Source organism: Pterocles gutturalis, unplaced genomic scaffold (assembly GCF_000699245.1).
Source record: "Pterocles gutturalis isolate BGI_N339 unplaced genomic scaffold, ASM69924v1 scaffold34748, whole genome shotgun sequence".
Taxonomy (NCBI): Eukaryota; Metazoa; Chordata; class Aves; order Pterocliformes; family Pteroclidae; genus Pterocles; species Pterocles gutturalis.
In genome coordinates this window covers 18,324-45,151 of record NW_010126819.1, presented here as the reverse complement: position 1 = coordinate 45,151, position 26,828 = coordinate 18,324, and the positions used below count along the sequence as shown (strand labels likewise).

General features: G+C 40.1%; 1 protein-coding gene across 1 annotated transcript in view; it reads left to right on the top strand.

Moving 5' to 3' along the window:
• The first annotated feature begins 2,057 nt into the window (after positions 1 to 2,057).
• Positions 2,058 to 26,828, top strand: part of TRPM5 (transient receptor potential cation channel, subfamily M, member 5) — a 36,145-nt gene continuing 11,374 nt past the window's right edge. The window contains exons 1-16 of the mRNA XM_010079098.1: positions 2,058 to 2,174; positions 3,164 to 3,344; positions 3,496 to 3,662; positions 6,967 to 7,147; positions 9,590 to 9,654; positions 11,542 to 11,733; positions 13,019 to 13,121; positions 13,988 to 14,106; positions 14,336 to 14,683; positions 16,883 to 17,014; positions 18,122 to 18,245; positions 20,294 to 20,439; positions 21,206 to 21,318; positions 22,445 to 22,540; positions 24,893 to 25,151; positions 26,433 to 26,551. Coding sequence (XP_010077400.1) covers positions 2,058 to 2,174; positions 3,164 to 3,344; positions 3,496 to 3,662; positions 6,967 to 7,147; positions 9,590 to 9,654; positions 11,542 to 11,733; positions 13,019 to 13,121; positions 13,988 to 14,106; positions 14,336 to 14,683; positions 16,883 to 17,014; positions 18,122 to 18,245; positions 20,294 to 20,439; positions 21,206 to 21,318; positions 22,445 to 22,540; positions 24,893 to 25,151; positions 26,433 to 26,551 — 2,462 coding nt within the window. The remainder of the gene's footprint in view (positions 2,175 to 3,163; positions 3,345 to 3,495; positions 3,663 to 6,966; positions 7,148 to 9,589; positions 9,655 to 11,541; positions 11,734 to 13,018; positions 13,122 to 13,987; positions 14,107 to 14,335; positions 14,684 to 16,882; positions 17,015 to 18,121; positions 18,246 to 20,293; positions 20,440 to 21,205; positions 21,319 to 22,444; positions 22,541 to 24,892; positions 25,152 to 26,432; positions 26,552 to 26,828) is intronic.

Here is a 26,828-nt window from a genome sequence, read left to right as displayed (position 1 = left end):
TTCTATTTCTGTATCTTATTTTTTTTGTCTCCTTCCCTGTTGTTCACTACCATTGAGAATCAGAATTCCTAAACAGAAAACCGAATAACGTGCTATTTTTTGGAAATAAAAAAATCTAAATGCAATAATATTCCTTTTAAATCTCAGCAGTGCAGTGTCTTTATTCCAAAAGAAAAGTCACAGATAAACACATGATCAAATTTTGCAAGCTAGAATCTAGAACTAGACTTAACATTAACCACTTGGGGCCTATCTATGAGGCCAAATTAACTATCAGATTACTTTGTAAATTGCTGTCTATTCCAAGTTCATTACTTGTGTGTAGATAAAATAATTGTGTACTATCTAGGACAGTGATGAATGGTGACTAAATGTACCTTGGTAATTTGGCCCTGAATACTTTTTTCTAATCAAATCCTTTGTTCTGTCAGCAAGCTCCAGGAAGTGATTTCTGTACTTCAGAATAGTAAAAATGTGTTATTATGGCTCTGTATTAACTATTTTTTTTCCAGAATGCTGTCTTCTGTGCTCCTAGGAGATAAAACTGTATCTCTAGTGTAAAAGTGGACTGAAACAAAACAGTGGGCTTTGCTGTGACTACCACTATTGATAATCCAAAAGGAGTTCTTTTAGGTAAGACTCTTAACTGGACTATTATGACATCCTACTGTTCAGAATAAACTGTTAATTCTCTCCAGAAGTGACTAGCATGCAGGCAGAGAGAAGAACGAGAAAGCAGTGATCTCTGAGAGCAGTTTGGGAGGTGGATACAGAGATGTGGAATAGCTGTAGGGGAAACAAATCATGAGAGGGTCCATAACCACTTTTCAGAGGCAGATCAGAGAAAAGGGCAACTCCAAACAACGTTTTCGCAGAAAACATAAAAGAGAATAAAATAGAGGCAGCAGTGGTGAAGCAGCCAGGATACAGGCTCCCGAGAGACTTGCCAGCCCAAGGGAATAGCTGGAGCGCTTGCTCCCTCTACTGGAGCATCCTCATGGACCCGTAAGAGACTTGCTAGTTTGACCCACTTCTAAGATCTCTTGGACTATGAAATGGAGACTGACACAGGGTTGATTAACCTTGCTGGCTTACTATCACAAGGATGTTTTTAAAGGACTGAATGTGTACTTAAACATGCAGATGAAGGCAGAGGGGAGAGAGCTATTTCATTGCTTTTGTTTTGAAAAGAAACAAAATAAGGCATACAAGTTGAAATCTGTGCTTTTCAAATCATGATTATATCAGTTCAGTCAAACTTGAACGTAGGAAAAGCAAGCAGACCTTTTCAGTGTCTCATGTAATGTAGAAGAACAATTCTTGCTATATGACCTTTGCTCTCAGATAGATTACTCACCATCATTCCCATAGCCATGCATAGAGAAAACCACCTGCCTTTTTGAACTGTGTGTTCTCGTCAAGTACAGCCTGGACTTAAATACTTGGCTGAGGAGGAAATAGCCTGTTCCCACAGCAAACAGAAAGTAAACCTCTCCGAAAGTATCTTCAGACAAATACAATGTCATCAGTCAGTTATTTAGCGTTCACGTTGGATAACATAAGTCATAGTAGCATGATGCATAATGACATCACAAAACCATGACTCAGACACTCACTGACAAAGGTCTACTCCTGCTTGCAATAGTTTGGGGCCAAGGCTCCTTTTTCTTGTAGAATTCAGGTCACCCTTGGGCTTCGAGACTCACCACATGACTTTGGACAGATTGCAGGATCTTACATCCTGCAACTCAGCTGACTGCTAAATCAGAGTTGAGAGTGCCTTACTCCTTCGTGCCTTTTTATAACTTAAATTACATCACTTTGGTGTGGAATCTGCCTCCTCCTGTATATAATGTTCAACATTTGCTACAAACACTTCCAATTATAGCTGAACCTTAGAAGCATAGAAGTAAGGGAGTAAAATATTTGATTAAAAACTCAGCTAGCTGTAAATTAATGGATTTTGTGTCCTTTCCAGTTTACACAGCTTCTCATTTTCCACTTTTCTGTCATCTCAGTCATCACCTTGGTCTACTGGTGATCACCTTGCGAATTCAATGGAGGAAACGGAAACCAAGCTCTGGAGCAGTGACAAAGAGGAAGCTTTCAAAAGAGAACTGCCATATTGTACAGGAGAAATAGACTTCACAGCTTCTGGGAAGAAACGTGGGAAGGTACAGCACTGAGGAGTTTTAAGTCTTTCACACTATTGCTGTTGTTCAGCTGTTATTTCTTTGAATTAAATATGTAAACTGTAATAGTGAGGGTCCATGTGCCACAGTGTGAGGCAGCACATTGTACTCAAAGGAGAGACCATACCTTCCTGAACATGAATGTGATATAAAATAAGGCCTATTAATATACAGAAATCAATCACTTGACTTACACTGGCATGCCACAGGTACACTTGATCACTTTTTCCTTTAAAAAAAAAAAAAAAAAAACCTCAATCATGTGCCCAGCTTCCTTCATTTTGCATCATCTCCCTGTTTTAACCTCTTTCTGCCAAAAATTAATCGCTATGGATTTCAACATTTCAAACGTACTTTGGAGCCTTTTCAAGACTCTCCTTAAAGCACTCTCTGTTCTGCTAATATGCAGAGAAGGATGTACATGGACAGACCCACCTCTTCACTAGTCCTGTGCATAAACTACTGCTAGAGCAGAAGGAATTTCTAGGATCAGAAATCTGCCTTAAGATTTTGCTTCATCATAAAATCTTAAGCCCAAAGCCAACATATATGCAGAACAGGAAGAAGTGATAGATTCATGTGATATGTTCTTGAAAACCAGACATGAAATCAGGTAAATATTTCAGCTAGTGCAGAAGCAAGAAACACCTAAGAAATTTGTTGGCTTTGCTGGACTGCCATGGAACTGAAGACAGTTCAAGAGGAATAGCAGGATTAAAGGAGAGAACAGTATGTCAGTCTGCAACACAGAATTAACCTGTGCAAGTGACCCAACTAGTGGGATGACAATTATACAGAAGCCTACTATATTCATGCCGGTATTTAGTTCTCTGTCAGGTCTTGCTCAAATAAATTTTTCTTAAATAGCCAAGTTGATGATGAATTTCTCTCTGCATTCACCATGAACAACATACCCACTATATCCTGCAGTCCCATTGTCATTCCGTGGTTTTTTGTTTTGTTTGTTGAAGTTTATTAAGGTCCCAAGTACCATTCATCCTGGAATTATATTCGAAGTTATGCTCAACAAATGGAAGCTACCTGCTCCCAATTTGGTTGTCTCTCTAGCAGTGGAAGAAGAAAATCTCCAGATTAAACCTTGGCTACGGGACACCTTAAAAAAAGGACTTATAAAGGCAGCTCAAAGCACAGGTTAGTGCTTTAGGCTTTAAAGAAAGTTACCCATCTACAGCTGATCTATCTAAAAAAACCTTAAATCCACTACTGCAAGTAACGTTGCTTGACACACAAACATGTTCATTTATAAATAAATGATCTAACTATTTTTTAAAAATAATTTCAGGTGCCTGGATTTTTACCAGTGCTTTACGTGTGGGAATAACAAGACACTTAGTACAAGCAGTCCGAGACCATGCGCTGGCTAGTACCTCATCCAAAGTAAAAGTGATTGCCATAGGAATAACTTCACTCAGAAAAATTCAGCACAGAGAAATTCTGGACAACACAAAGGTATTTTTCACTTATTCTACTCATGAGACTGGGTTGTTCCATAAGGAAGCTGCACCTTTACAAAATTTGGAAGCAGTAGGCAGAAGAATGTTGATCTCACTTGAAAACAAAAGTGGGGTTTAAAGTGTGTGTTGGGGGAAAACAGAAATAAAGAACAGGACAAACTTAGACCCTAATGATTCTGTGCCCTGTGCACTCAGTACACTTGGCAGCAATTCTGCACATATCCAGCAGGTGACAACATTAGACATTAGCTCAGTGACCAGAGTAAGGATGAACATCAGGAAAAAATAATGCATCATAAGGTACCTTGAATAATTTTTTTTTCCCCTTGTCCACTTACTGCAGAAGCACTTACTCCAAGTTATTTCATCAATACTGTAAAAAGTATATTTTCTAGTATGGAACACAATCCACAAATACTTCAAGACCAAGTTTTCTTAAGCAGTCATTGAATTGGTGTCTAATATGCAAAAATCTTGCTCAACACACCCAGCCAAAATTGCTAGCCATGCAGGATTTTGTCTGTACTTCACAATTCAGGTCAAAGCAATCAAAATTCCTGGGGAAAAAAAGAAAAAAAAAACCAAACCACAAACACCTAATAAAAAAAAAAAAGTTGCTGAAGATATCAAGGAAAGTTGATGCTGAATTGACCTGGAGGTGTAGAAAAACAAAAAATTATGGCACGGCCTTCTTATGACTGGATATACAGTCTGTCCTAAGCAGAATTTTATAACAACAAAGTAGATGTGTAGTAACAGTGAATGGCAGCTCCTCTGTGTTATTTTACCTCCCCGCAGAAGCTAAGAAACAAATGACAAACACAGCCCTTTGAACTCGCCCCTAGTTCTTCTCTCAGATAGGCTGGGAGACTGCCAGACCCTCTCAGCAATTTATTGTCATTGGGCTTCCCCTTTTTCCATCCTTTTTGCTGAGGACAGCCACCTGTGTGCTCTACCAGGTGGGACTCTTTAGCTGGAACACTTCAACCTATTTGTGTGGCTGAACTGGTCCAAAAGGACCTCAGAGGAAAGTATTTGGTTCACTGCATTTGTGAATTTTGTTCAGGAAAGTTGCTTTGGCGAATGTAAATTAATTATTTCACATCCTTCTCAGGCTAAGTGATCAAAATTCATCTGGATCTTTCCCAACCAGAAGGTACAAAACAAGTGCACTGGTCTTTTTATGGCATTAGATTTTCTCCCCCTCAACTAAAGCCTGATTTTTTTTGTTAAGGAATATTTAGTGTAGAGTGTTCCTGACCCTATGAGTTCTGGCATTGCTTCCACCCAAAGACATTCTGGATTTTAGTCAGTAACTTTAAGACAAAGGAACTATAGACAGGGATGTTGATCTAAACCCAGTTCTCTTTATACTTGGCACTAACACAAGCAGCTTGTTGTATAAAATAGAGCTAACAATCCACACTAGCGAGGAGAAAAACAAGCCCTGAATTCAGTGGATCCCTCCCATCTCTTCTGTGTTAATGGTATGCCTTAAACATCACTGAAAGATCCCTGCCACGTTTCAGAGAATAAATAGGAAAATCCCCGAGGGCCTTTTTCAATGGTTTCTTGTGCCTCCCAGTCCTAATGAAATGCCAGATCTTTGTGAGTAGGCTTCATGTTAAATGGCAGCAGAACATAGGCACGTCCTCTGTCAAAACAACATTTGAAGGCAAATTAATTGTATCAAGAAGCTTTCCCCAACAAATGAGAGACAGAGAGAAGGAGGTAAAAGAAACTTGTGGCACTTGCTGTTTGTAAAGGACATGCAAATTTACTGCTATGTCCCCTGGAACAGCCTCTGATGTTCTGCTCTTCCCAGAGCTGCTGTCAGGGAAAGAAGCCATAGGAACACACCAGATTATAGCCTTTTCCACCTTGCTTTGAAGGAGATGTCTCCCATTTGACTGTATGCAGCTTAATTTCAGAAAGCCACTTAGGGGCATGCTATGCAGTGTGCTCAACTCTTCTACCCGCAGCACGAATTTTTATGCAGTAGTAGTGGTGCTATGAGCTCCTGCTGATATTTTCACTGCCTCTCCAACATCAGCCTTAGCCTTGGCTGTGGAGAAGAACCTGGACAGCCCCCGGGTTGGGCTTCCTCCAGGATTCAATTGGGCACCTGCTCTTCCTAGCAGACACTGCCAATGCTGAGGTTAGGAAAGGCTCCACAGAAGATCTGGCTCTTAAAAACCAGAACATAAATCTCTGCCATACCTTAATGACAGCTAGGTTACTTGCACAGTTACACTGCAGTGTCTAGAAAGGCTTTAACATCTGTCTGTGTCCACAAAATTAGTGGGAGGAGTAATGCAATACAGAAGCACAATAGCCAAATGGACAGTTTAAGTTTTGTTCATCAACTCAAAGGCTGCAGGAGCTGGAAAAGAGACATGATAGAAGGAAATTCTGATTTTAAACAATTGCTTTAGTCTGGCTTACTTGTAACAGAACAACGATTACAGAGATGAAAAAGAAGAATAACCAGGCATTTACAGCCTGGCTTGCAGCTAACAATGATACACCAAAGTGGGTGTGCAACAGTGGGAATGACAGATTTGTTAAGGAAGTAAGGAGAACTTGAAAAAGTGTGTGCATGGAAGATCATATGTAGCGCAATCCTCAGAACAAGAGACTATAACAGGGGTTCTGTTTCACCAAGACAGTGGTTTTATGCAAAAATTCATTAATAATTTCAAGATGTAACACCGCTCACCCAAAATAAAATATAAGAAGATAGCACTTTCTCAAGTCTGCCTGTCAGTCACTCTTTTAGAATGCCATTTCCAAACTGAGAATAACCATTAGACCTTATATAACCCTGTCAATTAAATAAAGCTGCATTTAAATTGGTACAGACACATAGGAGACTAACTTATCTCCTGGGCTAAACATGGACAAAATGCTACTGAAATAAGTAGGTTTGCCCCTGTTTTCACTGGCTGAGACATCACCGCTCCATTCACAATTGTTGGGTCTCATGGCCCCTTTCCATTTGTCCAACAAACATTTCCAAAACCTCTGAATGAATGCCCATGTTTCAGAAAGCTTACATCACTATATTTTGCAGAGCCCAAGAGGGAAACTTCAGGGACTTCAGTTTTCAGTCCTGTAAAATCTGGCACCTTCCAGAAGGAACACATTCTCCTCCTCCATCCTTTTCAAAGAGTCTATCCAAGTGTCTCAAAGGTGTTGTGCTATGTCATGGTGCAGACAACACAAAAACAGAGATGAAGCACATAAAAACATGGACTGTGTTTTGTAGAGAACACCAACATCTCTCTTCCTCTCTCTAGAATGAGAGTCTTGTACACTACCAATCAGATGATAATATCCAAGGCCCGCTTTATTCCCTGGACCACAACCATTCCCATTTTATTTTGGTGGATCATGTAACACCAGATGAGGCAGATGGAACCATTAAGCTACGTCTCACCTTGGAAAAGCACATTTCAGAACAGCGTACTGGATATGATGGTAAGTAGACTCTATATAGGCACGTTAATTTCAATAATACTGATATTAGTGATACTTGTGGGCCCCCAGCCTTATCAAAGGAAAGTCCAGTTGTCAAGTTGGACAATCATCTACATAGGCAAGATCAAGTAAACACATTTGTCATTATGTAAGAGACAGAGCTAGGGTGACTTCTGAAGTTGAGAAAGCTGCTCTTCGAACCAAAAATCCTGACTTTTATCACATTTCCTTAAACATAGCCCAAAGCTGATCTTCAAAGCATAGCTCAAATTGCCTCAAAACACAATGAATGGAAAATGAATCCAGCTTTAAGTGCCTTAACCAGTGGCTCCAAGAGATGGATGTTCACTGTTGTATACTTTTATCCCCTCTCGCACACAGGGTCTTGAATTGCTCCCACACTGGAAGAAAAGACTTGTTCCAAAGCCCTCTGAAGTATTTTAAACCATGTTTACTTCGGTAAAATCTTGTCCTGGGTAAACAATGTAGCATCTAATGGCCATCTAAATCTATGTGACTTTTTTTATAATGAGAATTGAGTGCTGGGCAGGCCTCCCACTGCCATTTGCAGAAAGAATTCAGTTGCAGTGCTAATACAATGACTTTTACCTTTTCTTTGTTCCTTTAATACCTGCAGTACTAGCACAGCTGAAGCAGAGGGAGAGCTCACTTATTCACACTTGAATGCATCAATGGAATATTCAGTTACATAGCCCACAGTATGGTTGCACAGATGTACCCGAGAGCGTGAACACACCCAGAGAATGCCTAGCTGGTGACTCAGACAGAAAAGATCCCAGTTGGACTGTAATGGTAGGCTGAGGCTGCAGTGCTGAGAGTTAGAAAGTAGCCTCTTTCTTCTTGCAAAGCAAACCCAATTGAACAAATCTCAGTGGAACATTTTTCTGTCAAAAAATGCTGATTCTTTGACAAATATTTCCCTGGGCCATACTGAATTCAGTGATACCTGCTATAAACAAAACTAATGTAATTAATTTAATCTCTTTGGTATTCAAGCTGAGAAAAGCTATGCGACATTACTGAAATAAAACACTTTAGTAAGGTCATGTAGAATTTCCCTATTAAAAAAATACCTAGAAGTCATTCAGAAGAAATTTTTGAGATGCTGAATATTCTTTGCAATTAAGGACTTCCTACCTTCCCAGCATAAAGTCAGAATCCCCCCCACCCCTCCTCTAGCTAAATTTTATCTAAATCTATGGTAAATGAAGAACATTTGAAGCCATAAACATATCTTGAGGAATGTGTAGTCACAGAGGTGACTCTTCAAACTGGAACATCACTTTACAGAGGTATGGCAATGCTACACCATTCACTAAAACAAATGAAGTTACTTGCCAATCACGTCCTGGCTACAGCTCAGTTCTACCTTATCCCTGTAGAGATCCAACAAGTTTTAAGTAGCAATCTGTACACTGCTCTGGGAGACCTACAAAGTAAAACACCAAAAAATTGCTCAAACCAAATGCCTTTTATCTTCCAACTGAAAGAGGCATCTCATGATGCTGCTGCTTTGATGGAACCCTTTTAGGCCACTCTGTAGTCCCCATCAGGGAGTTCAGGGAGGATCAGGGAGTTCAGCATTTACAGTACAAACCATTTAGAAATAAGTGGGCCCCTGTGGTTTTTTTTTGCCTACATTGTTTCTTCCCCTGCGACCCTGACATAAGTGAAATATTTCATTAGCATTTATTTCAAATGTATAAGATTATGTTATTAATAATCACCACATTAGACTGTGCTGAATGAAATCTCAATCTGTTTAAGCAGAGTAGTAAAGAGTATATGGTTCCTATCAACTATCTGATTTATCTTACCCTGGCTGGCTTACATAGTCAGTCTCTTGGAATTCTTAAATCCTCCTTTTATCAGGCTTTTCTCCTGGATTCCACCACGCCTTCCTGCACAGCCCAGGCACATGCATAACACCTGGGACAAACTGACAGATTTTCACTTCTAACTGTATCTTAATATAAATCATGGTAGCTGCCCTTCTGAAAACCTAAGTTTTGTCTTGCACCCTAATGCAGCTCCATCCCTCCACTATCTGATCGCCTTGCAGTAAATAAGTACCTTAAAGTCAACAGCGCTGTGCCATACAACAAGTGCCAACATCCTTATTTTGGAGTTGAGGCGTACTGAGGTGAGAACAGATGGAACTGCTTCCCAGGGATCACACAGGACACGCAAGGCAAAGGTGCCTTTGTCCTGAATCTGAGCCTAGGACCCTACCTGCTAGGTCACAGGGTCCTTCTCTTCTTTTGCCACTTGCTTCTGCAACTGCCTGTGTTCTGCAGGCTCATGTTCTGGTAGGTACCAGAACAGCACATAACAGGAGAAGTACTTTCAAGCAGTTGTCAGAAACACAAGAGTTTTGTGAAAGCTCTTAACTTTTTAAGAATTAAACTGTCTGTTTCACAGGAACAGGTAGCATCGAGATCCCTGTTCTTTGCTTACTGGTAAATGGAGGACCAGGCACACTGGAGGTAAGAACCTATTTGCCATTTCAGAAAAATAAATCAAATGGTGCTAAGTAATTAATGGAAAATTTGGCTGGATGACAAACACATGTATTGGCACTTTACGTAAATTCAAAATTTGTATCTATAAACCATTAAGAACTGAAGTCTGTTATATTAAATTTGCCAGTATTTGTTTGGGAGAAATATTTCCTTTTGAGTAGGTGCCAGCTGATCATTAAAGCTGCCAGCTTCTACAGGGAGAAGAAGGAATACAAAACTGAAACAAACCCACAGAAGCCAGCTCCAAATCTAGTGAAATAGAAATACTGTGCTATTACTCAAGATCACATACAAAAAAAAAAAAAAAAGATTAATTGTTCAGTGCTGTCCAGTTACAGTGAGACAACTGTCTCTGTCACAGGGCTCAGAGCAAGTACAAGACCATGTTTGCTAGATATGCCATTTAAACCTAGTGTCCTAGTTCTACTCAGTAAACATGTATTGTAGGATAGAAGACGAGAGTTGTTTGCTAACAATCCCACAACTTCTTCAGCAAAGGATCAGGTTTGATTTTTTCCAAGCAGTTTTGCAACTTCAAAAACCTGGCAATTATGAGATACTCTTTGATTTCTATTTTACTTTTTCTGCTTTGGTTTTTTGGTGTTTTTTGGGGTTTTTTTGCTACTTTGTAGCAGCCTGTCTGTCCACGCGGCTTTTTTTTAATAGTACTCTCAGATGAAAAGAAGAAGTCTGCAGTACCTTTAGAGAGACATTATCCATAATTCAAAGTTTCCAAGTGATGAGACTGCCACACAAGCTGGCAACCTCTTTCAGAATGATGACTCGCTTCTGGTGACGTTTTCTAGTTTCGGTTTCCATTCACTGTATCTTGTCGTATCTCTGTCAGCTGGACTAGAACACACACTGGTATTAGTGTCTCACTGTTTAAACTAGGATTATGTCACCTCTTGAGATTTCCTTCTAGAAGCTAAATATGGCAGCATTTTCTTTATCTTGGGTGTTGAAACATCACATATCACAACCTATAAATCCTGTTTTCAAAGTCTGAGGGAACAAAGTGATTTGGATAGCAAAGGTGACTGGCTGGAGCTGCCCTAAATTTACATTTGTGCTGGGAACAGATAACTGATTGCACTTCTTCAGAGTGTTACCTTCTTAAATACAAATTGGGTAATACACACCAAGGACTACAACAGTTGTTAAAAAACCAGAACAAAACTAAACTAAAAAAACAACCAAACGTACACAACAAGTGAATCAATAGTGAGATTCATAGACTCTCATGAGCTTCTTGCATAACTGCAGAGTAAGAAATAGATCAGCAGCGAATAGTTATTATTTCAATTACGATGCCGTGGATTCTGCTTTCCTCTCCCAACAACCTGCCTGACTCATTGTAGTTGCACAAGTAATAGAACTACCAGCCTTTAACTCTTGTAGCTGCTATGCTTCAGTATTTTTTCCTGTGACCCAATGTTATTCCCACAGGCAAATTCCTGATTTTCAGAACACATCACCAGGTTTAGCAGCCAGAAGAGCCTGCTGAGAATTTCCGTATAGTGCTCCTCTTGCACTTGACTACACTGAAACACAAACTGCAGGGGTGGGATAGGGGGGAAGTCAGGGACAAAGAAGTTTTATGTGTTGTTCGTCAAAATCAGGTTGAGTAGCTACTCAGCAGATGCATCATGAAAAGAATTCTAGTCAGGGGCCTCTACGTGGATGACCTGCTACAGAATCAGAAAAATCCTAATAGCTTAGAGAGTCTGGACTGACTCCATAGTGAATCTGGTTTATGTACATGTTTATTCCTAGTTTGCAAGAAACCCTTCTTTTGATAATATTTTCTTTTCATATATGAATTCTAAAAATGTACTTTTTAAACTACAGAGAATTTGCAGCGGTTTGGAAAATTCTGCTCCCTGGCTTATCCTAGCAGGGTCTGGAGGCACAGCTGACATCTTAGCTGCATTCATGAACGACCCGCAGCTTATCACACCAGAAGCTGTTGAAAAGCAATTTAAGGAGAAATTCCCTGCAGAAAGCTTCTTGTGGAAGGACATTCTCCAGTGGACAGCAACAGTGAGCTCATCTGTTTGATCATGGTGTTCACAAGCTCTCTCCGATCATTTCTAGCTTCGGTAGTCCATTCAGTACAGGTTTGACAAGAAGCTGCCCAGAAGTTTTGGGAACTCCAGTGTTCAGACACTAGTGTCATAGAATACCTCTCTAACATTAAAATCAAGTGCTCAGTTGATCATACAAACTACTTTGTCCTAGTGATCCAGCTGAACACTTAGGCCTCTGTCCTTCTTCAGCCATTTCCTCAAGTAACAGCCAGGAACCCCCCACTCCTCTGGAGGACGTGGAGCATTATTTACACTCCACAGCTGTAGAGCTTGTGCAGCTGTGACAGAGAGACCCAATTCATGATCTACAGCTGTTACATGGAAACCCAATTGTGGATAAGCACAAATAAATTAAAAAGAAAGAAGGGTGTTTATAAATTATCTATTGTCAGTTATGTGTGTTCTTAAAAAAGAAAGAACAGATTCGCAGATTTTCCTTACTCTTTGTCTTGAGGCACACTTGCTGGACTTAAACCACTACACATAAGTGTTTAGAGACAAAAAAACACATTGACATAGTCTTTATGTGAAGATTAAAGAGTGCTGTGTGCCTCTGAGATAAACCAAGCCCACTTGACCTGACCGACTACTTATTCTTTGCAGTCCCTGCTGGAATCCTTAGCTTTGAAAGTTCCACGTATTAATTCCATATGGGAGAACTTTGCCAGATCACTAACAAAAGGGTATGGAAGGGCATCTAGAAGCAATATTGCCAGATGCTCACCAAGTTTTGGTGCAGCTGCACTGCAAGAAAGAAAACTCAATAAATAGAGAAGCAAAAGGAAAGAGTACTCTATGTAGCAGCATTTGAGGACTTTTGCTCAAAGATTTACAGACTATGCTTTTAAATAAACAACTCAGAGTAAAACTCAAATGTCAAAGCAGGAAAAGGTAAAACAACGTGGTATGCTGTCCACAGCATGACCAGGAGTCAAATAAGAATGTGAGTTAAGGAAGGATCTTTTAATTAAGGTACTGCTGTGGTTCTCAGGATATCCATGTTCTGTTCCTCCTATTCTACTAGGAGATTTTGGAAAAGGTAGTAACTCCCTCCTTGCCTTAGGACTTATTTATATATGGGAAACTAATAATGATTGTCTTCTTGCCAAACCTCAGCTTTACAATCAGAACAGAAGTTTTGGGGAAATATTGTATGGGTGATCTCCATCAGGCTCTTTGGTATTAATATATAGCAGTAGGACAATGCATAATATTATTTTTGTTTCAACTCCCAATAGATTCAGAACATTATTTCACACCAGCATCTTCTAACTCTGCACAACTTCGAGCAAGATGGTGCAGAAGAACTAGACACAGTCATTTTAAAAGCTTTAGTAAAAGGTAAGAACAATAAATACAGCACAGAGTAATACTTGTCTTGAGTTCTTCCATGCCATAAATTTAATTTCATTCTTGTCCAGAGGAAGTTCAGTTGTCTGTTGGATCAGATTTCATCGCTGATGCAGAGTTCTTCTGCTTGCTTATTGACAAATTAACTGTGGCAGTCACCATAGGTCTTATAACCTTGCTTTAAACTAGTCTTTGCTTTTTAATCTCATGCTGTCATTAGTACAATTTTAATTGCTCCTTTATTTCACTGCTTGCTTCTCTTACTAGTAGAGATTATAGAAGAACTGAAATATACTGCAGCAGTTATGCCAATTACAAGCCATTAAAAAAAATAACAAAAAAACCCCTCACAAGCCTGCAAGGATACCTGAACTGCCTTAGTTCCAGAAAGATTCCATTTCTCCTATAAGAAATCTTCACTGTATCTTCTGAAAGAAGACATACTTGCTCTGCCACCCATTTCAGTTCATGTTAATCTGTTTGTGTTAGCCTAAATTTAGCATGCGGACAAAAAGACATTTTATTCCTAATGTGCTAATTGAAACAAGACAAAAAAAAAACAATAGCCAGTCCTGTCCCTACCTTCTGTAAGTCAGAGTCTCTCTTAAAATCCTACAGACATTTAAACTTGATGTTTTAATAGATAATTCAGCTAACAAAAAAATTATATTTTTTAAATATTAATATTTCTTAAGTTAGGAAAAAAAAATGCTGTGAAGGGTTCCTGGTTAAGCAACCCACAGATCTGTGCTAGCTGAAGGAGAGCTTGCATTGCCAATCAAATTACCAATACTATATTAAATTAAACATAACAAGTGTAAAGTACTGAGTTTATTTGCATTTCCTATTTTTGCCAGCCTGTAAAAGTCACAGTCAGGAGGCTCAGGAATATCTGGATGAACTGAAGCTGGCAGTGGCCTGGAATAGAGTGGACATAGCTAAAAGCGAAATATTCAATGGTGACGTGGAGTGGAAGGTACCAGGTTTTATTGCATGCTATTTGTGTATTTTAACGTTAAGGCTTACACAGACATCTTGTCACAGAGAAATGAAGAGCGTTCTAGCTCTCTTTCTCATTGTACCCACTGTTGACCTGGTGGAAGACAAAATGTACATGTCCTCATGTTAAATGTTACTTCCCTCCTCATCCATCCGTGATTACCCCAAAAAGCTTTTTTTTTTTTCTCTCCCCATCATCAATCTAGTCCTGTGACCTGGAAGACGTGATGATGGACGCTCTGGTCAACGACAAACCAGAATTTGTAAAATTATTTATTGACAATGGGGCTAACATCTCTGAATTCCTGACATATAGTCGTCTGCAGAGACTCTACTGTTCCATTTCTCAGAAATGTCTCCTCTATGAGCTTCTACTGAAGAAACATGAAGAAAGCAAGCTGACCTTGGCAGGGCTCACTGGTCAACAGCATAAGGAGCAGGACATCTGCCCACACTTCACTCTCAGTGAGGTCTCTAGAGTTCTCAAGGATTTTCTCCATGAAGCATGTAAAGGTTTCTATCAAGACCACAGACATGGAGGCAAGAAGAAATCTGTGAGTTACAACTTTCCATCATAGTCCTACTCCCCTCCAATTCAGAATTTGAAAAATGTTTTAACTAGGTCTAGCCCTTGGGGGTGGGGCAGGGAAGGAAAGGGAAGATGAAAGAAACAGTTTCTCATTCCTGTTTTCAGTTTGTTATTATTACAGCTAAAATGGTTTAATTTCAAAATTAAAAAGGAGAATAAAGGAATTGCTAAGTTAGGCTGCGATTCCTCTTTCTCCGCCACTGCACGTGGGGTTTTCTGCAGGGTTTTACTGTGCCTTGAACTAGGGCTAAGGTACGGCCCCTGTTTCAGAACCTGCAGGGGCCCCTGTATCTCACACTTCTAGCACAACTTCCACAGACCATTCCTCATTTTAGCACCTGGCACAGGGAGAACAGTTTGTTGATCTTATTAGCCTCACATGCATAAGAACAGGTTCAATGAAAGGTATTTAAGGAATATGAAGAGATAGATTTATGTTTATGCCTTTAGATCATTATAGTCTTGTTACTGAGTGACATAACACACAGCAAGAAATAAGAACAATTGTGTGAAGTGACCCTGACAAGCACCCTGGCCAATACATGGAAAGGGTAACATGTGATGGGTACCACTGTGCAATGCCTGTAGTACGCTGTCCACAATCATGCCAGAGATATACCATAATTTTGGCATTTTGACAGTATATTGAACATTGAAACTCATAAGTACCAAAGTTCTTGCAAGAGCACCAGAAGTAAGTTTGGATGCATGATTTCAAAACAGAGAGGTACAGAGAAATTTCACTAAGATCAGTTTTTTAGACACTAAGCAATTAAACCTCTTGATATTTGCCAAGTTCGTTTCATCTTAAAACTGTTGAAGCTAAAAAAATTATTAAAAAATAAATTCTCACTCAAGAGCTTAAATCACTTTTGCTTTGATAAATCCTAGCTAAATTAATTAGCAGTATGAAAAGATAAGTTTTAATCTAGTCAGGATTTCTTTCTTCACAAGGACAGACAATCTGGGACAATACCTTTGAAGTCATTAAGCGGAAGCCAGACTTACAAATTTCACAGAAATAAAAAATTGCCCCTGCAATCTTACTTATCTTTGTGGGATTTGGCAGCATGTGAGCTAAAGCCAAGTGCTATAGATCAGGCCCAGTTCAGACAGCAGATCACACAGCCTACTAGCTTTTCCCTTTAAAAGTTTCTTCCCATGGCTGCCACCCGTGGCTCAATCCCATTACCACTGGCAGCAGAAAGGGCATCACTGTACTGGGATACCAGTGTCACTGCTGCTAAATTGTGTCATATTTCAAGCTAGGATTTAGCGGTTACAAAGACTGATGAGACTTTTGGGATATCTTTGTCTCTTGCAAGGTTTTCAGTGCAACTCAGTTGATTAAATAGCTTTCTACAAACTGAAGAAAAAACCCCAAACACCAACACCCCCCCAAAATGCCATTAAAATACATTTGAACAGAATACCATAGTTTAGGTGATTAAACAAAAAATATGCTCACTAAAACTTGTTTTATTTAAAAAAAAATAAACAAAATAAAATCCATTCTGGCTGCTTCTAATTAACACAATACACATAAAGGAAGTTTTTAAATACACTTAAAACTCAAAACTTGACCTAAGTTGCCACACTTCCTCTGGAGAGTTTTTTTTATCAAATACAAGAGGAATAAGCAGTGTTCCACTTACAATACTACCTGCATGAGGGAGAGGTTTCTCAAAGGAAAGACTAAAAAGAGGGCATCGACGTACTCTATTCTTGTCCTGTACAGAGCCTTGGCAAGATTTATTTCTGTTGAAATAAAATGCCTTTTGTTCCCTTTTCTCTGAAACCACGTCCTCTGTGGCAGTTGAGCAGAACCCAGTATAACTGAAGGCAAGCTCCTATTAGTTAATCACAGGTTTGTCTTGTATGATATTACACACCAGTGGTGAAACCCTGCCCTTAATAAAGTCAATGCCATCGATTTCAATGGAGTCACGGTTTCATCCAGAACATTCTCACACATATTGAGTTAAATCAAGGACACAGAGGTCCTTTGACTCAGTACAGAATGAACTAATTACCTCTCAGTCCTACAGAAAAGAAAAATCAAAAGAATACCAAGTAGCTGGCAAGGCCAAGAGCAGCTTAGATCATGTCTTTTGCAAGGAATGAGACTGCAAAGCAGGTTTTAATTTTACAAACTACATTTCAGGATAAAATGAATACAAAGCAATTACCTGGGCCCTTGGATATGAACCAGAAAAGTGAAAATCCTTGGAGGGATTTGTTTGTATGGGCAGTACTTCAAAACCGGCACAAGATGGCAAACTATTTCTGGGCTATGGTAAGCTTTGAGCTGTAGCTGCTTCAGGTGAAACATTCGCGTGTTTCAAGTATATGAGCTGGTTTTTGCTCAGTCTTGCAGCTCGGATGACAGATAAGTTTGTTTCTAAAATATGGGATGCAGCAATTTTCGGGGCTTTCATCTCCATGTGGTTTATGCCAGCAGAGGCCAGAGGGTGTGACAGCGAGGGAGGGCAGAGCAGGTATAAATCAGCACAGCCTGAAACACCGCTGGTTAACTGCAGCTGCAGAGTTGGCCCCCCTCTTCCCTGCTGCTGCTGACTCACCACTCTGTCTCAGGTTTTGTTCCTCCTACAATAAGTCAATTGTTTGGGTTCTAGCAAGATGGAGAGGGAAGAGGGTGCACTCCAGCATCTTCAGCTTACGTGCTGTATGCATAGGGAACAACAGCATCGCAGTCTCAAAGGCTGAGCTTCAAGCTGGCATAATTGTCTCCTGTTTTCCAGTCCTCCACAACCGAGGCCCTGTCTCATGCTTCTGGACTGCAATGCCATAGCTTCCCCCCGCCCAGAACCAGACACAGCTTTCAGGCTCCATCCCTGAGCTCCCAGGCAGCTGCATCTGGCACGGGGGAGTCATGAGGAGGGACAGACCGCAGCCCAGCTCTTCAGTCAGGGAGCGTGTGTGCGTGCAGACACATCTGCACCTTGCAGGGCCCTGTGTTTGTGGAGCCTGTTACCAGAAGGCACGTTTCTTTGCTGCGTGCCACTGTGCTCCCTCCTTTCCCATACGTCCTTCTGCAGGGTCTCAGCACAGACACGTTTGAGGTACCTTGGCACTGTGAGACTGTTTTGCTCTGTTTCCATAATGCACACTACCCCAAACCCCTCTGAGGTCGATCAAACCCAGACATCTCCAGCCTTAAGGCACAAGAACTACCAATGCGAGGTTGACAGTTCTCAAATATCACCAAAACTGTAATTTCAATCAACATTTTGGACTTTCAAGTCTGTATTTGAGGGAGGATTCTTCAAAGCAGGGACACCCATGAACTTTTTCGCTAGATGTGTTCCTTAGTGAAGCCTCCCCAGTTCAGAAATGCCCTCCAGTGTGTGGTAACAGCAGCCCCCCTTTTGATTTTCTATAGGGTCAGGAGGGTGTAGCTTCAGCTCTGGCAGCCTGCAAGATCCTTAAAGAGATGTCCCGCCTGGAGACAGAGACTGAAGGAGCACGTATAATGAAAGAGGCCAAGTATGAGCAGCTCGCTGTTGGTAAGTAACGGCACCTTTTTAACAGCATCAAAAATTTAAGAAGTGATTGCCATTGGAAGGCAAGCAAGTGAAAAAAATACCGTTTCAGTTGTTAAAGGTCAACTGTCATGAGTGATTTAACAGCCTTGCAGCCCAGGCAGTCCCAAACATTCCAGTACCACAGAAGGAGGACTCAAAACCCAATCATTTTGGAAAAATCAGTGTTCCAAGGCTGGCCCCTGGGATGTATGGAAGAAATTACTCTCCTGCTGCATGTTGGTATTTTAAGTGTCTGACCTTAGTACAAGGGGTGTTACAGCCACGGGCAAGAGAGAATAGCCGAAACACTTCTAGGCTCACAGCAGCCTGGTTTTCCTGCAATATCAAGCTTGCTCTGTAAGGGCCACTAGAGCAACAAGTTTCAAGGTTTGTCTTCGCTGCTAAAACTAATTTGGGATTACCTCACCCAGAAGAGGGCTAACTGCACTGCAAAACTGCAGTGAGGCTCAGGCTGGTTTCGCAGCAGATAAGCCGCCCCTCCCTACAGCGGTAAGCATTCAGGCGTAGGCAATACCGGAATGCCAAGCCCTCTCCTCTTCGCCTGCTTTAAAAACAGATGCCTGCACGCAGCTTCTCTGCTGATCTGACTTCAGTCTAATCCGTACCCGAAGGTAACACTGCTGTGAACAGAGGGATTTAAAATACGCCACATGTGGAAATACAGAGGCTCTTGCTCTCCCCTTAGAGGTAGTCCATCAAGCAGCTGAAGGCTCATGGAGACGTTGCTACATTATTTATACACAAAGCACATTTTTCACTCTTCTGTTTTTTGTAAATAATAATGTTGCTGTGAGAAGTCAGGTTCTCATATAATCACAGGGCTCCAGTAATTTCGTCATGGAATTACAGGGCAGTACACAGGAGTCTGCCCTTGGCTTTGGTAAGTATTAGATCAGATCCTCAGTTTTAATTTCTGGCCCAATAACACTGCCAATATTAAGGGGAGCAAACATTCTTTAAGAATGATAAATAGAACACCAACTGCAAACGAAGGCTGTATATCAGCTTATTTTTAGTGAATTGATCCCTTCCCCAGCCCTCGCAGTGTTAACAACAAGGTGTAGCCTGGCCTAGGGAAGGTACCCAGATAATCAAGTGAGTCAGCAGAATGGAACAGGCACAAGAAGTCTGGTCTTGTCTAATGAGAAAAACTTGACTTTTTGGACTATTTATCCTAGTTTCCAAGATCCAGGACCAGACTCTCTGTAAACAGAACTATTCCACAAGACTCTACCAAGTCTAGTATTATTTTATGTCAAATAGCTATGTCTTAAAACCAAGGATTTGTTGGCTACAAGCCAAAGCTCAGCAGCTCCTTTTGTTTAGTCTGTTCAGGAGAGCAGGGACAGCTTGGCAACTCATCCTTCAAAGCGTAAGTGGATCACCCAAGAGATACAGTTTTGCTTGATATTGCCTAAAGCTCCACATGAGGCAGCTACAGAAAAGGGACTATAACAAATACTGATATGTTTCCAATAAGTTTCTTATGCTGTCTGTAGAAGAACTGAAAAATAAAATTTTCTCCTCAGATCAAACAACAATAGGAAAAAAAACAAAACAAAACCAAACCAACTCAAAGCTGTTAGAAGCCCCAGGCTGAGAAGGGAGCATGGAGATAGAAAGAGGTGAGAGGGAGGTACTGTGAGATTTACTCCATACCTTTCTGCAAATAGTGGGAAGTTAAAAATTGGTGATTTTTTTTTTTAACCATGACAAATATATTTCATCTGCCCTCTGCCCCAACACATGCATAAAGCCATAGCAAGTTATTCTTGTGTCCAGCATCATTGCTCTCTCCCTCCCACCTCCTCTTAGCTTGCTCAGGCTCTTTTCAACTACTTCAGCCTTGCAGAAGTCTCTGGTGCACCAAGGAGCATCTGGCAGTGCTCAAGCTTTGCTGCCATCGAGCTGCACCCTACACACACCACTCTCTTGCCTTATATCCATTTTTTCAAATTTTTTCTTTTAAATTACAAGATCTGTTTGTCTGTGCTCCCTTTACTTGGCAGAACTGTTCAGTGAATGCTACCACAACAGCGAGGAGAGAGCCTTTGCACTGTTGGTGAGGAAAAATCAGTGCTGGAGCAAAACCACCTGCCTTCAGCTGGCTACAGAAGCGGACGCAAAGTCTTTCTTTGCACATGATGGTGTCCAGGTAAGTTTTACAGACCCTTCCCTCACCATTTCTACCCCAGGGCTTTTAAACATGATGTTGGACACAGAAGAGGATAGCACAGCAGCTGAACAATGTTATGAAAAGTATTCCCCCAAGAGACATTCTTTGGGGAGGGGACTCTTCCCTCTCGCTAGCACCATACAAAGAGGACATTATACCACATCCTTGACAAAGCAACACAGTTCCCCCTTTCCCCTCCTTTTCATCCAGTTGGCCCACAGACCAGTGCGCAGAGGAGACGGTTTAGCCCTTATTCCATCCTGGGCTTTTTCTTCCTCCTGTGTTCACGGAGAAGCATCAGGAAAGCACTTTAAATCTGCCTGAGGCATAATGAAGCAGCTCCAAGAAGTGAGGCAACTCCTTGTTCAGATTCAAGGAAGAGTTCACTGATAAATCAAATTACTATTCAGCTTTGTCCTTGCAACCTGAGTTCTCTCCATATACACAAAGCTAAATTAAGAGTGATGGTGCTTTTATCTCCCAGTGCCTGACCTGCACTTAGTACTACAGATGTTGCTTAATTCCACTTGGCTTCCTGTTCTTTCCACTGTCCTCTTCATAACTCTTTGCATACTCAACAACATCTGCAGAAGGACACGCAGAGCGCCTGTTTGCTCTGAAGGTGTGCCTGCTCTTCAGGTTTCCCGAGCATTCCCTGTCTCAGGAGCCACAGAACATAGGTGCACTTCATCTGCACTTGTGTTTTGGTGATGTTAAAGCCATCTCTTGTCTTCTTGACTTTCAGGCCTTCCTGACAAAAATATGGTGGGGAGACATGTCTACAAGCACACAGATCCTGAAGTTAATCTGTGGATTCTGGTGTCCTTTGCTAATCTACACAAATTTAATAGCATTCAGGTACAAACATAACTAGTTGGGTACAAGAGATAAGTCAGGGATGAACAATAAGCCATAAAAAATATCCAGACTCAAAATTTCTCACCTAAGTGATAAAAACAGTAATATTGCCTCAAAGTGTCAACAGATTATCATATTATCCGTATTATCAGATAGCTATGAGCAAAGCTTAAAAACACAGGACTGACAAGAAATCAATTACGATTTTCAAATTTAATGTCTTATAAGATCTCTATGTTAGTCTCTTGCAAGCATAGCTTTGGAGTTCGTAGTTTTCAGCTTTTTGTCACAGTGAAGATGGCTAGAATCTTAGGCTTTCTTTAAAAACAAAACAAAAGAAAAACAAAAAGCAGCCAAGATGCTCAGGCAGTCATAAGAATACAGGAACTGAAACTTTGAGAAAACTTCCTAATATTGTGAGAATCATATACAAATAATAAAAATTGGCATTATGGAATGGCATGCTGATATGAAATATGTGTTTCTTAACTGTTAAACTACATACAAACAAGTTTTCCTCTTGCTTTTTCAATTGTGACTTGAGACTTTCCTTATGCCAGCATCACTAAAGATAACCTTCTTGCCCTAGTGGCAGACAGATTCACAAATTCAAGGAATTTAATGTGTATTTTGGCAAAATTTTCATGGAAAGGCTTAAATTTTGATTCATAATCAAAGTAAACCTTTACAAATCTGCTCTGTTGAGGATATTTTTTTGCCTCCTTTTCCTGGAAATGCTAAAGTTGATACCATGTTCTCTACTGCTCCTGGCATTTCCTCTCTTAAATGCTACCAAGAATAACCAGGAACAGAGCATTGGGGTATTGTCTTCTAGGACTGACTGAGGGGTTTATTTCTGTTCAAATCATAAGTAATTTGAGGAAACTGAGCATCCTGCTCCATTTTTGTGAAGCATGCCAATTATCACTTGTCTGAATCTTGTGGGTGACTTCAGCCTTCTTACAAATAAACAGAACGTGCAGAGGTAAGGATTACACATTCTTTGATAGCTTCTCAGTGGAGCAAGTCCAAGATAAATACATGTTAACAGTTCTGTATGAATGCCGATTTAGTATGAAAAATTGCTAACCGTCATCCTTCAGCTAATGAGTTTATTTCCTTACAGTGAGGAAGAACAATCAAAGAATGAGCCAGAGCCATTCAGAGAGCTGGACAGTTTAGATACAGAGAGGACTCTCTTTTTTTCCAAGGAAGAAGATAGGTAAGTTTAAAAGTATTAGTTAATATCACTTTCGTGACAACAATCAAAGAACAGGATGCTTCTTGGGGATTAGTGACCAGCTAACGATTTAAGGAGCAGCTGAAGGACCAAGAAAGTCACTCCTCCTCAGAAAGTGCTGTGCCCTCTGATTACTGCTGTTGTTGCACTTCCAAAAGAATACAGACAATAAACAGGGATATAGCACTGTTTTAAGGAGACACAAATTGTTCTCAGTAGGTAATTTCTACAGAACAAGGAATCTGCTGAATACCTGAGGAATCAGAAAGCACTTGCTGAGATTTCCTTCAGCTCATGATGGCTGATATACATTGGATTTAGGAACTAAGCTGCTATCAGATTACTAAACTGAGCAGAAAGAAGGCTCCCAGCAAAACCTTACATTATTTAAGTGCATCACTACATACTTTCCTACAAAGGCAGCAACATAAGTACTTGCAAACATCAGTACCTGGGAATTTTATATTGTCAGCTTCCCACCATACTAGTGCTCTTTATTTCTGTTTTAAAAGATGGGCCCTGAGAAACCTGAAGTACAACAACAAACTTATGAGTTAGAGGGAGTGTTACACAAGTGGGTAACTGAGCACAAAGATTCTGACAGCTGATTGCGGTCATTCATAGATCTGTGAAACAGAACTTCTGAATCCCACCCTATACCTCTGCCGCACACTCGTTACCAAAACCTGGGAGGCTACAAGGAGTCCTCTTAATGGCTAAATAGCCACTTGTACTAAGCATGTGCTTTTCAGTGATTTAAACAGAACTTCAGAAACACACGAACAGCGGCAGCAAGAAAGCACGATCCGCAGTATGAAGTGCTGGACCAAGTAACATTAGGTTCTGTTTTTACTTCTGGCATTTAACTGCCATTATATTGGAGAAAATAATTTGTCCTTCTCGTTCCCTCCCTAACCTATAAAACAGGTGTAAGAGCATCTGCCTCCTGGGAGCTACTCGTAAGCAGTGTCATAAAGCACTTCCACATCCCAAGTGAAGCCAGGTTTGGTCGTTCCGTCATGTCCTCCAATTGCTATTATCTTCACAATTTATTTTAACAAAGAGGATCTCTTCTCACAGATCTATTTCAGCATATTACAGTAAAGCTGCAATTATCTGTTTATTATATTAGCCTGCTACCATGGGAACATATCTTATGATGTCATAAATTGAGAGGTAGTACAGAATCAGGCACACAGAAAAGACTGGCGGTGTGGAGAAACTTTTCCTTGAAACAAATGTATTTAATAATTAGAAAGAATGTCAGGGGAAATTAAAAACCAGGGAAGTGTCATTGTTTATTTGTTGCAAGTGAAATTTAAAACATACCCTAGTGCGCACATCCTTCATTAGAGATCGCACCTCTCAGAGTCAGAATCACAAAATTAAAGATCCAATAACATCCCTGCTTACACAGGAGAGCAATTTATGTGGAAACAAAACCTCACACTAAGATCAGATTGCTATCAAATCCAGGGAACCTGCATTTTCTGCACAGGATAATTTCCATTGCCAATAGATAGCACTTCATGTTCCAAAACACTGCAAAAACAACCCTAGATGTACAGGTTAAATTTCCCTTCAGTTACCAAAATACTTGCATAATTCCACAACAGTCAAAGAATACCTTAATAAATTATTTATTAGGTCAACTTTTTTTTGCTAAAAGGCTTCCTCTATATTACTTTTTCTGCAATTTACTCTCATTTAATTGTACAGGGGAGGATGCCAGCGCTTACAGTTGTGTAAAGGACTAAAGCATTCCTTCAGTAGTTCTTTCTGACTTTAGCAAGGACAGTCGAGAAACACATGCTTACTATGATCCAGCACTTTTGAGACTGGGTCAAGAAGGATAGCTTAAAATAACAGCAACAACAAGAACTTCTCCATGCAAACACTGCAAGAAATTTTGAGAGTCAAAATAATTAAGAGCTGACTAACGAACTATATTGGCCATTTGCTTTTCTTTCCTATTATTTAGGACGACAAAGAGCAATTAGCCCACTTCCCCCCTCCTTGTGTATTTGCACAGTGTTTGTACTACATGCAGGAAGACAATGAAGTTACAAATCAAATTAACACAACAAAACTGAAATAACAGGAATATGCATTTAAGTCTGATGTAGATTTGTTTTCTAAAACCTTATTTTTGACCTGAAATATTTCTGCTATGGTAATGTGATCACTCTGACTTCTACAGCCCTCCTCCTTGCCATCCCCAGCATCTGCCTGTTACTATCTTACCAGAAGCTTTATATAGAATAATACCGAGCCTATTCCCATGAACTAACTTTAGGACATTGTCACCAAGCCTATATTCTTTTTGTTTTGCAGAGGAAATGGTAAATTAGAAGAGCAGAGCCCTTCTGAAAACACAGCGTGGGTGACATTCATGTTTACTCGGTGGAAAAAATTCTGGAGTGCCCCTGTAACTGTATTTATAGGGAATGTTATAATGTACTTTGCTTTTCTGATTCTATTTACTTATGTCCTTTTACTGGACTTTAAACCACCTCCACCTGAGGGTCCATCTGCTAAAGAAATTATCCTTTACTTCTGGGTTTTTACCCTGGTCTTGGAAGAAATCCGACAGGTCAGTAACCTACAACACCTTAGTAATACTAGTAAAACTCAAGACACTATTTTGAATACACTTACAATCTGTATAACTGTACAAACTTGAAGATTGCAAGCATCAGGCGCAGTTTTGCACAGAACAGCAACACAGAACTTACCTTCTCCAAAGCACTCCACCTCTCTCTCCCAGAGCAAGCTCTTCCTCCACCATATAAAGCTCCACCTCTGTTTTTCCATCCTGCTCCAGCCACAGCCAAGTCAAGTGGGCTGCTAAGATTCAGGTGTCTTTCGTTTTGCAAAGTATCTCTCTGATTTCACTCCCACCACAAATAATGGAAGTTATATTCTACACCTGGAAACACAGCAGACAATTCTACATCCTTTTAAGAGATTCTTCCCTGAAGGGGACTGTTTAAAAAAACAAAACAAAACAAAAACAAACAAGTAAATGACTTCAGGTTATTTGTGTTTTTCCTAAAATACTTCTCAACTCAAAACATTAGCAGATCTCTTTTTGGTTTGCTCTTCTTAAAAAAAAAAAAAAAACCAAACAAATCAAACCAAACTTGCCCATTACTCTCCCAGTTACTGGTTTTGGAATGTCCTCAGCTCAACAACCGAAATAACGTACAAACAATGGTCCTAGTGTGTTGCCAACTGTGGGTGCATAAAGCTGTCTTCTTTAGACAAGAAGCTATTATAAACATTTACTCTGGAAGAACAAATAGGTGTTCATTATTTAAGCGATAGGGACAGTGCAGGGAATCACAGTTTGTTACGATTTATTTGAAATTATGCAGGAAGGCCATAACCAGAGGAGGACATGGAAATATTTGGATCAAAGAACATTTTATTAGAAACCTGTAAAACATGAAGAGTGCCAGGCTAAAACCCAATTCTTTGCCTAGATAGTAAAATGTGCACTCACTGACAACTCTAGTATACAAATGCCAAATCTGTTCGTGCTGTTTAGATAGCAATGTCTAGAAACTGAACTTTGACTGGAATGTGTTGTATTAACAGCCCAAATGCTGACAAAATCTTAAATCAGGCCTCAAAAAATCTTAGGGCTAATATAAGAATAAAAAGATTTGATTTTTTTTCTTTTTATCCAACTTTTGTGTTTCAAGACAGTAAACCGAGCTCATGTTTTCAAGCTTTTTTTCCCATTACACTAGGTATTAAGTTTTTGCCTGTTGCAATGAAAGAGAAAAAGGAAACGCGTATTATGCTAAAACTCACAATGAAATAGTGAAACTGGAAACAGGACAATACTGATGATTATTTCTCTTTTCAGAGTTTCTATACAGATGAAGACACAAATTTAGTGAAAAAATTTAAACTGTATATGGAGGATAACTGGAATAAATGTGATATGGTGACCATCTTCCTCTTCATCATTGGGGTAACCTGCAGGTATGTATCTGTTCCATGGGATGTAGTCAGCGTCAGTAGCAAGGGTTATGTACGTCAACCGACAGAAGTCTCATGTGTGCATGAGGACAGGCTATGACATTTACTTTTACAAGCTTTGAGACATGTTTCTGCAATAAAAGCCTCTCAAATTCTGTGGAATCATAGAAGTTGCTCCAGAGACCACAAAAAGACATATTGGTATGTTCAAACATACGTACAGAGCAGCTCTGCTTTTTTTGGCAATCACTTCTACTCAATGTATAATATCTTCTTTCCT